Raw genomic sequence first — 12647 nt, forward strand, 5'->3', positions numbered from 1 at the left:
TATACCAGTTTCTTTGGTGCTTCAGTATATTTCTTATCAGCTTGCTCGCTAAATATCCTTTTAAAGTGAGGACTTATCAACAAATGTATCAGATTCATTTGCTTTAGAGTCTCCTCAATAAGAAATATGGTTTCCTTAAGTGGCCCTACCTCCATCTGTCCTTGCAGCCTATTATTAAAATAAGCCAAATCTTGTATATTATTACACCATATTGCATTATCATTGTTTTCAGTATTATTTTCATTCAGACAGGTCATGTTTCCTTTTTTTATTATTCAGTTTTCTTTCTTTCTATAAAATATTGTGTGCATTTTGATACATTCTATGATATATCTCATCTGGAGGAATGTAAAATATGATACATTTTATGATATATCATTACCCTTGCAGCTGCAGAAAAGTGAAATAACTGACTGATTTCTCATAGTATAGGTTTATTTTGAGTTGGATGTGTCCTTTGTTATATTATATCATAGATTTTAATAGTAATGTTGAGATCAAATAATGTAATTTAAACACAGTGTTATTTACTTTTTTACTTGTTAATAGGAATTGTCGAAGGCCAAATGTGGAACAGGCAGTTAGGAAACAGTTACTGCAATGTCTGGATTTACTTCAAAACTCCAAAATAACAGCAACACGTCGCTCACCTGGGCTGCCCCTCGTGATCAATAAAGTTGCTGTTGCAGATTGTCGTCCAGATAAGGTGAGTGACAATGCTGGTGCTTACACTGATGATCCAAAAGATTAAATCTACATATTTAATAGTGTTTTGGTAAACTAGACAGCAATGATTCTGTGTGATATGGATCAACAAGTCCTCAGCAGCTGTCTGGAGGTACGTGGAACTATATGTCTACACAAAGATCACACAATTCCCGTAGATTATGTGCCAGTAGTTTGTGGATGCAGAATTGCTGCCCAGTAGTATCCAGGATGTGGTCCATTGGATTCAGGCCAGGCAAATTATCTACCACTGCAAATTATTGAAGTAGATAGCTTCTGTAACTTCATATGGGTAGAAATTATACTTGACAACTTGAATACATTAACAATTGTTTACTTTTACCAACTCCCACCTCAGATGATACAGTTGCTGAACAGTTCAAAAGAAAGCATGAATCTCATTGGAAATAGGTACCTCACTAATATAGTTATACACTGAAGTGCTAAAGAAACTGGTATAGGCATGCATATTCAAATACAGAGATATGTAAACAGGCAACACCTATAAAAGACAACAAGTACCTGGAACAGTTGTTAAATCACTTACTGCTGCTACAAGATTTAAGTGAATTTGAACGTGGTGTTACAGTCCATGTATGAGCGATGGAACACAGCATCTACGAGTAGCAATGAAGTGGGGATTTTCCCATTCAACCATTTCACAATTGTACCATGAATATCAGGAATCCAGTAAAATATCAAATCTCTGACATCGCTCTGGTCAGAAAAATATCTTGCAAGAACGGGACCAACACCAACTGAAGAGAATCATTCAGCTTGACAGAAGTGCAACCCTTCTGCAAATTTCTGCAGATTTCAATGCTGGGACATCAACAAGTGTCAGTTTGTGAACCATTCAACAAAACATCATTGATATGGGCTTTCGCTGCTGAAGGCCCACTCGTGTACCTTTACCCCTCGCCTGAGACCATCAACACCAACACTGGAAAACTCTTCTGAGTTTAAACACTTTGATGGCCACCAAACTCCCCAGACATGAACATTATTGAGCACATCTGGATGCCTTGGAATGTGGTGTTCAGAAGAAATCTCCACCCCCTCGAACTCTTAAAGATTTGTGAACAGTGCTGCAGGATTCGTGGTGTCAATTCCCCCAACACTACTTCAAATATTAGTCGAGTCCATGCCACCTCGCTTTGGCTCTTCAGTGTAGTTTGTGGTGACACCAGTCTATCATCAAATATGTCAGCAAAAAACATGTTTAAAGCTGGTGGTAGGCATAAAATGTTATTGGAATGAATTCTCAGAAAATTATTTTGAATAACTAGTCAGGAGCCCACTCTAAGTGTAAATGGTTGCAAAATCATACTTGACCTCTTTGCAACATATTATCCTGAGCAAACAGGGATTAGTAACCACAAGGTTGTTGTAGTGAGTCTAAATACCATAACATCAAAATCCACCAAAAGTAAACACAAAACACATCTATTTAAATAAGCAGATAAAAATTTGCTTGATACCTTCCTAAGAGCTACAGTCTCCAGTTACAGTCTCCAGTCCTTCCAATCTGACTGTGTAACTGTAGAGTTGATGTGGTTCAAATTATAAGAAACGGTATCGATGGCAGTTGAGAGATGTATACCAAACAAACTAATAAGACACGGTACTGATCCTGCATGGTACATAAAACAATTGAGAATCTTGTTATGGGAGCAAAGAAAAAATCATTCCAAGTTGAAAAAAACTCACAACCCCCAAGACTGGCAAAATTTTACAGAAACTTGAAATTTAGGTGGTTGTGTTGCCGCCAAAACACGTTAAACGGTGGAGCAATTCGGGAAAATTTCGAAAAAACTGCGTGTAAATGTATTAAAAGGAGTGGTTTTGTGGTGTCAGATTGTGAAAATGAGGCTAACAATTGTCTGACGAAGTAATAATCATGTTAAAACATGTGGGAAGCGGCTAAAAAAGATCAATGATTTGGGAAAAACGGAAATGGAAAAAAGCGAAAGTCATTAGAACTAGCCAAAATGGCTGTTTAATAGCTGAAAGGAACTGTTTGTGAACTGGAAATGGTGGATTTTATAGCAGTGGTAGTGTTGAAAGTGCGGGGGGAGAAAAAAAAATAAATAAATAAATTCCAGAATTGCTCCACCGTTTAACGTGTTTTGGTGGCAACACAACCAACTAACCTTTGTGCACATCGTTGTCTACTAACCCGCTTTGTTTTTACATATATTTTTCCCACATGGAATGTTTCCCTCTATTTTTTATATATATATATATATATATATATATATATATATATATATATATATATATATATATATATTTTTCCCCCCCCCCCCCCCCCACGTGGAATGTTTCCCTGTGGGAAAAATATATCTAAAAACAAAGCTAATGAGACTTACCAAACAAAAGCGCTGGCAGGTCGATACACACACAAACAAACACAAACATACACACAAAATTCTAGCTTTCGCAACCAACAGTTGCTTCATCAGGAAAGAGGGATGGAGAGGAAAAGGCGAAAGGATGTGGGTTTTAAGGGAGAGGGTAGGAGTCATACCAATCCCGGGAGCGGAAAGACTTACCTTAGGGGGAAAAAAGGACAGGTATACACTCGCATACACACACATATCCATCCGCACATACACAGACACAAGCAGACATCTGTAAAGGCAAAGAGTATGGGCAGAGATGTCAGTCGAGGCAGAAGCAAAGAGGCAAAGATGTTGTTGAAAGACAGGTGAGGTATGAGTGGCGGCAACTTGAAATTAGCGGAGATTGAGGCCTGGCGGATAACGAGAAGAGACGATATACTGAAGGGCAAGTTCCCATCTCCGGAGTTCTGACAGGTTGGTGTTAGTGGGAAGTATCCAGATAACCCGGACGGTGTAACACTGTGCCAAAATGTGCTGGCCGTGCACTTAAAACCCACATCCTTTCGTCTTTCCCTCTCCTTCCCTCTTTCCTGATGAAGCAACCGTTGGTTGCGAAAGCTAGAATTTTGTGTGTGTATTTGTGTTTGTTTGTGTGTCTATCGACCTGCCAGCACTTTTGTTTGGTAAGTCTCATCATCTTTGTTTTTATATAGTGGGAAACATTCCACATGGGAAAAATGTGTCGAAAAACAAAGATGATGTGACTTACCGAACGAAAGTGCTGGCAGGTCGATAGACACAAGAACAAACACAAACGTACACACGAAATTCAAGCTTTCGCAACAAACGGTTGCTTCGTCAGGAAAGAGGGAAGGAGAGGGAAAGACGAAAGGATGTGGGCTTTAAGGAAGAGGGTAAGGAGTCATTCCAATCCCGGGAGCGGAAAGACTTACCTTAGGGGGAAAAAAGGACAGGTATACACTCGCATACACACACATATCCATCCGCACATACACAGACACAAGCAGACATTTGTAAAGGCAAAGAGTATGGGCAGAGATGTTAGTCGAGGCGGAAGCAAAGAGGCAAAGATGTTGTTGAAAGACAGGTGAGGTATGAGTGGCGGCAACTTGAAATTAGCGGAGATTGAGGCCTGGCGGATAACGAGAAGAGACGATATACTGAAGGGCAAGTTCCCATCTCCGGAGTTCTGACAGGTTGGTGTTAGTGGGAAGTATCCAGATAACCCGGACGGTGTAACACTGTGCCAAGATGTGTTGGCCGTGCACCAAGGCATGTTTAGCTGCAGGGTGATCCTCATTACCAACAAACACTATCTGCCTGTGTCCGTTCATGCGAATTGACAGTTTGTTGCTGGTCATTCCCACATAGAATGCATCACAGTGTAGGCAGGTCAGTTGGTAAATCACATGGGTGCTTTCACATGTGGCTCTGCCTTTGATCGTGTACACCTTCCGGGTTACAGGACTGGAGTAGGTGGTGGTGGTGGGAGGGTGCATGGGACAGGTTTTACACCGGGGGCGGTTACAAGGGTAGGAGCCAGAGGGTAGGGAAGGTGGTTTGGGGATTTCATAGGGATAAACTAACAGGTTATGAAGGTTAGGTGGACGACGGAAAGACACTCTTGGTGAAGTGGGGAGGATTTCATGGGATGGATCTCATTTCAGGGCAGGATTTGAGGAAGTCGTATCCCTGCTGGAGAGCCACATTCAGAGTCTGGTCCAGTCCCGGAAAGTATCCTGTCACAAGTGGGGCACTTTTGTGGTTCTTCTGTGGGGGATTCTGGGTTTGAGGGGATGAGGAAGTGGCTTTGGTTATTTGCTTCTGTACCAGGGCGGGAGGGTAGTTGCGGGATGCGAAAGCTGTTGTCAGGTTGTTGGTGTAATGCTTCAGCGATTCCGGACTGGAGCAGATTCGTTTGCCACGAAGACCTAGGCTGTAGGGAAGGGACCGTTTGATGTGGAATGGGTGGCAGCTGTCATAATGGAGGTACTGTTGCTTGTTGGTGGGTTTGATGTGGACGGACGTGTGAAGCTGGCCATTGGACAGGTGGAGGTCAACATCAAGGAAAGTGGCATGGGATTTGGAGTAGGACCAGGTGAATCTGATGGAACCAAAGGAGTTGAGGTTGGAGAGGAAATTCTGGAGTTCTTCTTCACTGTGAGTCCAGATCATGAAGATGTCATCAATAAATCTGTACCAAACTTTGGGTTGGCAGACTTGGGTAACCAAGAATAGGTTGGCGTATGAGGGGGCCATCCTGGTACCCATGGCTGTTCCCTTTAGTTGTTGGTATGTCTGGCCTTCAAAAGTGAAGAAGTTGTGGGTCAGGATGAAGCTGGCTAAGGTGATGAGGAAAGAGATTTTAGGTAGGGTGGCAGGTGATCGGCGTGAAAGGAAATGCTCCATCGCAGCGAGGCCCTGGACGTGCAGAATATTTGTGTATAAGGAAGTGGCATCAATGGTTACAAGGATGGTTTCCGGGGGTAACACATTGGGTAAGGATTCCAGGCGTCCGAGAAAGTGGTTGGTGTCTTTGATGAAGGATGGGAGACTGCATGTAATGGGTTGAAGGTGTTGATCTACGTAGGCAGAGATACGTTCTGTGGGGCTTGGTAACCAGCTACAATGGGGCGGCTGGGATGATTGGGTTTGTGGATTTTAGGAAGAAGGTAGAAGGTAGAGGTGCGGGGTGTCGGTGGGGTCAGGAGGTTGATGGAGTCAGGTGAAAGGTTTTGCAGGGGGCCTAAGGTTCTGAGGATTCCTTGAAGAACCGCCTGGACATCGGGAATGGGGTTACCTTGGCAAACTTTGTATGTGGTGTTGTCTGAAAGCTGACGCAGTCCCTCAGCCACATACTCCCGACGATCAAGTACCACGGTCGTGGAACCCTTGTCCGCCGGAAGAATGACGATGGATCGGTCAGCCTTCAGATCACGGATAGCCTGGGCTTCAGCAGTGGTGATGTTGGGAGTAGGATTAAGGTTTTTTAAGAAGGATTGAGATGCAAGGCTGGAAGTCAGAAATTCCTGGAAGGTTTGGAGAGGGTGATTTTGAGGAAGAGGAGGTGGGTCCCGCTGCGATGGAGGACGGAACTGTTCCAGGCAGGGTTCAATTTGGATGGTGTCTTGGGGAGTTGGATCATTAGGAGTAGGATTAGGATCATTTTTCTTCGTGGCAAAGTGATATTTCCAGCAGAGAGTACGAGTGTAGGACAGTAAATCTTTGACAAGGGCTGTTTGGTTGAATCTGGGAGTGGGCTGAAGGTGAGGCCTTTGGATAGGACAGAGGTTTCGGATTGGGAGAGAGGTTTGGAGGAAAGGTTAACTACTGAATTAGGGTGTTGTGGTTCCAGTCTTTGTCTTTAAATATGTCTGCTTGTGTCTGTATATGTGTGGATGGATATGTGTGTGTGTGTGTGTGCAAGTGTATACCCGTCCTTTTTTCCCCCTAAGGTAAGTCTTTCCGCTCCCGGGATTGGAATGACTCCTTACCCTCTCCCTTAAAACCCACATCCTTTCGTCTTTTCCCTCTCCTTCCCTCCTTCCTGATGAGGCAACAGTTTGTTGCGAAAGCTTGAATTTTGTGTGTATGTTTGTGTTTGTTTGTGTGTCTATCGACCTGCCAGCACTTTCATTTGGTAAGTCACATCATCTTTGTTTTTTATATATATATATATATATATATATATATATATATATATATATATATATATATATATATATATATATATATCATTGGTTGAAAATTTAATTCCACTCATGTGTACCTTCAGGGAGGTAAACAGATGACAATCTGAAGGCACCAAGTCAGGGAAATATGGTGGGAGGTCAAAACATCCGAACCAAATGAGTACAAGAGTGCCTTGGTGGCTGAGGCTGTGTGAGGACAGCTGTTATCGTGCAACAAGCACACTCCTCTTGTCAGCATTCCCCTCCTTTTGTTTTGAATGCTCCTTTCGAGTCTTTTATCACTATATCGTTGTGCATTTGTGGTCGCTACCTGAAGCAGAAGTTCAACCAAAACAACATTTTCTCTGTCCCAAAACACTGAGTCACTATTTTTTTCCATCCATTATTGTGGTTTTGAAGTTTTTGGCAGATGGGGAAATGGTGTGGAGACACTGTGAACTGCCTTTTCACTTCAGGTACATAATGAGCCACTCACCTTTCATCTCCAGTCACAATAGAGCTCAGAAAATCCTCATCTTCCAATTCAAGTTGCTCAAGAAATTCACGTGTGCTACAGATCTGATTTCTCTTATGCTGCACTGTCAGCTACTTTGGGACCCAGGTTGTGCACAGTTTCCAGTATCCCAGCATTTCTGTGATTGTCTTGTGTAAGAGAGTTATGGAGAGCTGTGGGAAAATCACAGAAATTTCATCAACTGTCGATCGACTGTCTTCACTAACAGTTTCCTCAATTTTTTTCAGCAACCCTTCATGCAAAATGAAAGGTCTTCCACTCCTCTGTTCATCATGAACATTTGTTCTGCCTCCAATAATCTGTCTACACCACTTAAACACATTAGTTCTATTCGTAACACCTTCACTGGAAACCATTTTGATTCATGAAAAAAGTTTGGTAGGTGTTATTTCTTCCACAAGACAGAAGCTGATCAAAGCACCTGCCTTACACTTGGTGTGATTTCTTACTGACATCTTTCACGCAACTGGACACTACAACGTGGGTTGACATACTATTGAGTTCCTATAATGCTCACTCTGGTCAGGGGACATGCTGTAGCACTCAGTGATGGCAACTTCTTTAAAAAAATAAAATCACCCACAGTACACTTACTTTTGAGTATGCCTCATACACTGCAGGTGCCACCACGTGACACACTAGCCAGCGTTGAGCCTTCGAGAGTCCTGCGTTTGACTCGGAGCATTCGCGCACCCTTGCCAGCCACTTTGGGCTGTGGATAGAGTATGCCAGTCTAACTGTAAGCACCATGTGCTCTGGAACAGACACGGGTCTAGTGTAAGCAAGGTTCCCAATGGTGTCAGCCACTGTTATGCTGTTTCGCCACTGTGCTGCCTCATCAAGCTCACTCACTGCCTCTAACCATGGGCCACACCCTGTCCACCTAGTGTGTATATGGTAACCATTAAATAATAAAGAAAATTGATTTGGCCAGCATTCTTGACTCTGTGCACACCAGGATAATGAAAGATCTGATCCCAACAGCGTCCAGTGCATTCTGTTCTTGGGGCAGAAGGGGTCACCTCGCAACACTACTGTCAGTGTAGTGGTCAACACAAACACGGTGCCATTACACCGTGCTGAGCCAAAAACATTGTCAATTACAATTACAGTAGGCACGGGATCATTGAGGTTGAACAGTGGATAAATGGAAATGTGGTGCCTTCTCAGATGAATCACACTTCTTGTTATATCAGATTGATGGTTGTGCATAGATACGCCATCTTCCAGGCAAACAGCTGCTCAAAATGTGCATAGTGCAATGAACATAGGCTGGTGCGGCAGGGTTATGCTACGTGCTTCAGTGAGACCTGTGGTAGCAATCAAAGGCACAAAGACAGCTGTGGACTATGTGATCATTTTTGCAAACCTGGCACATCCTGTCTTGTTTGAAGTCTTCCCCAATGGCAGTACCATCTTCCAGCAGTATAACTGCCTGTGTCCCTAGGACAGGATCATGTTATAGTGACCCGGGAGCTTGATAGTGAGCTCACATTCGTGCCTTGGCTACCGAAATTCACCTGATAGAAACCCAATGGAACGCTATTTGGTGCCAGCTCCATAGCCTCAAACCACCAATCTGTAATTTACAGTAGTTGGATGACCTCTGTGCACAACATACCTCCACAAGCCTAACAAGGACTTGCTAAATACATACCATGCAGCAGTGCTGCTATGTTGCATCATTCCGAGGTGGCTCAACTTGATGTTAAACTGGTGGTCATAAATTTTTGATTTGCAGCATATGTAAATCTGTGTGTGTGTGTGTGTGTGTGTGTGTGTGTGTGTGTGTGTGAGTGAGAGAGAGAGAGAGAGAGAGAGAGAGAGAGAGAGAGAGAGAGACAGAGGAGATACGTTTGTAGATTTTCTTTTTCAGCCGCTCCTGCAGTTGGCAGCTTCCAGGCTTACTGAGATAGCATCCCAGGAGCTGCCAAATTATTCATTATCTGGAGAGAAGCAACTGGCAGTTCCTGATGCATTTGACCTGCCACAGATGAGAGCTATTTTGTGCTTGGCCGCTCTGATAAGAGATGCTGGACTGTGGATTGGCATGACCCCTTACATAGAGCCCATCACTTTCCTTTGCATTACCAGAATTACTGATTGCTCTGCGTGGCCTATCAGGTACAGCCTTTATTATTTCAGTTGATGACTATGTTTGGCTTACAATTGCAGATTGGATATTCTAAACTCCCTCTTATCTTTGCTATAAACAATAACCATTATGTTATTAATTTGTAAACTTCACAACTACCTCCTTTGAAATGCTTTGTGATCAGTTCCCACTCACATTGAGATGAAATAAGAGGAAAAGTTAGAAATTATATTAACATTTGTGTTATAATAAATGAATATTCTTTCTGCCTGGTGTCTACAACTATGTTTCCATAAGTCATGATTTTTGTTGTTGACCTGTGGTCTTAAGTGGTGATTCTTCACTGCAGAAAGTATTTTTGGGTTCAGATTCACTTTTTATATAAAGGTCATTCTAAATGTAAAAAACATTTGTTTCTTGAGATCGTTTTATTTGAGATAATGAAAGAAAATTTATTTTACAACATATTTTGATATCTTAGCTATTTTTCTATGCATTTAAGCATTTGTTGTAGCAATCCATGGGCCTTCGTATACCTTATTATTAGTTTCCACCATATTTTTGAACCAGTCACTATGTCCTCTCCAGTTCATTTCATTTTTGTAGTTCTTTCTAGCATGCACACGCACGTGTATGCAAGCCCAAAAATACACACACACGCACACACACACACACACACACACACACACACACACACACACACACAGAGAGAGAGAGAGAGAGAGAGAGAGAGGCAGACACATACACAGACAGACGGAGACAGGGAGTTTGCAATGGAAGCTTTCAGTGTCTGATGCTTACCTTCCTCAACCATAAAATCTGCACTATAATAACATTTGCTTTTTAAGTACTTTTCAGTGTTTTTCTCTGCAGTTTTTAGTTTGTTGCCCTTGAATTTGGATCAAGTTTATTGCTGCACTTCAAAGCCATTTTACACAAGCTAAGTCTGTGACAAGGCATCATGTATTCTGATGTTTCATAAACATGTATAAAAGAATTTACTTTGAAAAGTTGTTGGTTTCTTAGCTCAAAGAGGAGTATTTCATAAATGAACACTCAAGGAATTGTCATTAGGTCAAGGCTTTTCAATAATGGTTTACAAGCTTGCTTGTTGTTTATTCTCTTCATAACTCTGATGATTTATACTGTAGCTTGTACACTCTGAGCAGGTTTGTGTTTTCAAGACCCCAAAGAATTATGCCTTATCCAGCAACTGATATAAAATATGCATGATTATAAATTTTCTTAATAGTTAAATGGCTCTGAGCACTATGGGACTTAACTTCTGAGGTCATCAGTCCCTTAGAACTTAGAACTACTTAAACCTAACTAACCTAAGGATGTCACACACATCCATGCCCGAGGCAGGATTCGAACCTGTGACCGTAGCGGTCTCGCGGTTCCAGACCTAGCGCCTAGAACCGCTCGGCCACTCCGGCCGGCAACAGTTAAATCAGTTACATTATTTAGAACTCTTATTGTTTATATAAAACTGTTTTATTGCTTCACTAAGCAATGAATACAATCAGTCTATAACAAGTTTTTGCTTAAAATAACTCTAATTAATTTAACAGTGTCTGCAGCAATCACCTCTTTGTCCAAATAATTTAACTCTGATGTATATTCAGCAGCTTGTTTGGTCCTGAAATGTACAATTTGTGTTCTGTAAGGTTCAGTTCCATAGCATTAATATTTATACAGGTTTCAAATTCTTTAAGAGTTTGTTTATTATTGTGTGCTAGTTCTTTGTTGGTCTTGTAGAAAACTACTGCTTTTGAGTCATCTGTATGCAGAATTCGTTCTGAGGTTATTGTAAATGGCATTTATGTATGAGGAACAATCAGAAATTATTTACAGTAGTAAGTTTTTGTACCTTATTTATCAATGAACATAAGTGAATACACATGGGATCTCTTATTATACTCCCTATTCATGTTAATACAATGCTGCCAGCTTCCTGGCAGCTTCATTATTGTATCACGGAACTGTTGTATGGAGGTGCTAAGCATCCACTTGTGGACAGCTGCTTGCATTTCTTCATTGTTGCCGAACCCCTTACCTTGCAATGTTTCCTTCACATTATTGATAAAACATAATCAGATGGAGCGAGACCCAATATGGTGGCTGTGGCACAACAGTGAAGACCAGTGATGTCAGCTCTGCAGTCACGGCATTGCTAGTGTGGGGCCACAAATTGTTGTGCTGAAGGAGCACTCCTTTTGACCAGTTAGCCTGTCTCCTTTGCTGAATCTTGTGTCTAAATTGTGTAAAGGCATTGCAGAACACCATGCTGTTGGCTGTTGTTCTTTGTGGAAGCCAGTCCACAAGTGTCAAGAGAGGCAGAGATCATCTGGTTGCCTGCAGATTGAAACTCTCGGGATGTTTCCGTCACATGGACTGGAATTTCTTCTCAGATGTATGGTAGCAACACCATGACTCACCACCAGTTTCTCCAAAAAAATCTGGATGTTCCTTCTTCATTTGCAATTGTTGACAACAGACTTCAGTTCTGTTCTCCTTCTGGGCCTGGGTCAAGTCCCATTGAACCCAGTGTACACACATGTTTTACGTACTGGTATCCAAGTTGTCACAAATAATGAAGTGCAGGGTTGCACAGTCAAGGCCTATTCCAGTTCATCAAAGGTTATGCACCTATCAGCCATAATCAATGTTCCCTGGAGTCAGATGACCAGTACTTACATTATTGTATGCGAATTCCATTCTAATAGCGAACCCAGTAATCCAGTTGTAAACAGCCTTTTGTGTAGAAGCTCCTTGGCCGTACACCTCAGTTAGCTGTTCACAAATATCTATTTTTTGGCTCTTTCTTTTCACAAAAACCATGTGGTCCATCTTTGTCCATGATAGTCACCTCCCATCTTGTCCATAGCTTTCTGTGCTTAACATCAAATGAGCACTGTGCTTTCACTATACACACTGTTCATAACTGCATCTAGTGTCTGTTTGGTGTAGTAGAATCAGATCATTGTCCTACGCGAGGACATACCCATAGTTTGCATGGTATTTGTAAAACAATGTGATTTTAAACCATTTCTGAATGCCATTCATAATACAGGAGCAGTAATGGACCTAGTGTGAATCCTTGGGATATGCCTGTTTGTGTCTCCTTCCAATTAGAACAGGCTCTCTCACCTTTTGTTGTATAACTACTGTATGTTTCCTATTTTTGAGATAGAATGAGAACCAGCTGAAAGATTTTCCATGAAAACCATAAGCAGGCATCTTGTGAAGCA

General features: G+C 41.9%; 1 protein-coding gene across 1 annotated transcript in view; it reads left to right on the forward strand.

Moving 5' to 3' along the window:
- Positions 1-12647, forward strand: part of LOC124550841 — a 382565-nt gene that overhangs the window by 264156 nt on the left and 105762 nt on the right. The window contains exons 20-21 of the mRNA XM_047125569.1: positions 550-706; positions 9175-9422. Coding sequence (XP_046981525.1) covers positions 550-706; positions 9175-9422 — 405 coding nt within the window. The remainder of the gene's footprint in view (positions 1-549; positions 707-9174; positions 9423-12647) is intronic.

The sequence above is a fragment of the Schistocerca americana genome, chromosome 9, assembly GCF_021461395.2.
Source record: "Schistocerca americana isolate TAMUIC-IGC-003095 chromosome 9, iqSchAmer2.1, whole genome shotgun sequence".
In the NCBI taxonomy this organism is placed as follows: domain Eukaryota; kingdom Metazoa; phylum Arthropoda; class Insecta; order Orthoptera; family Acrididae; genus Schistocerca; species Schistocerca americana.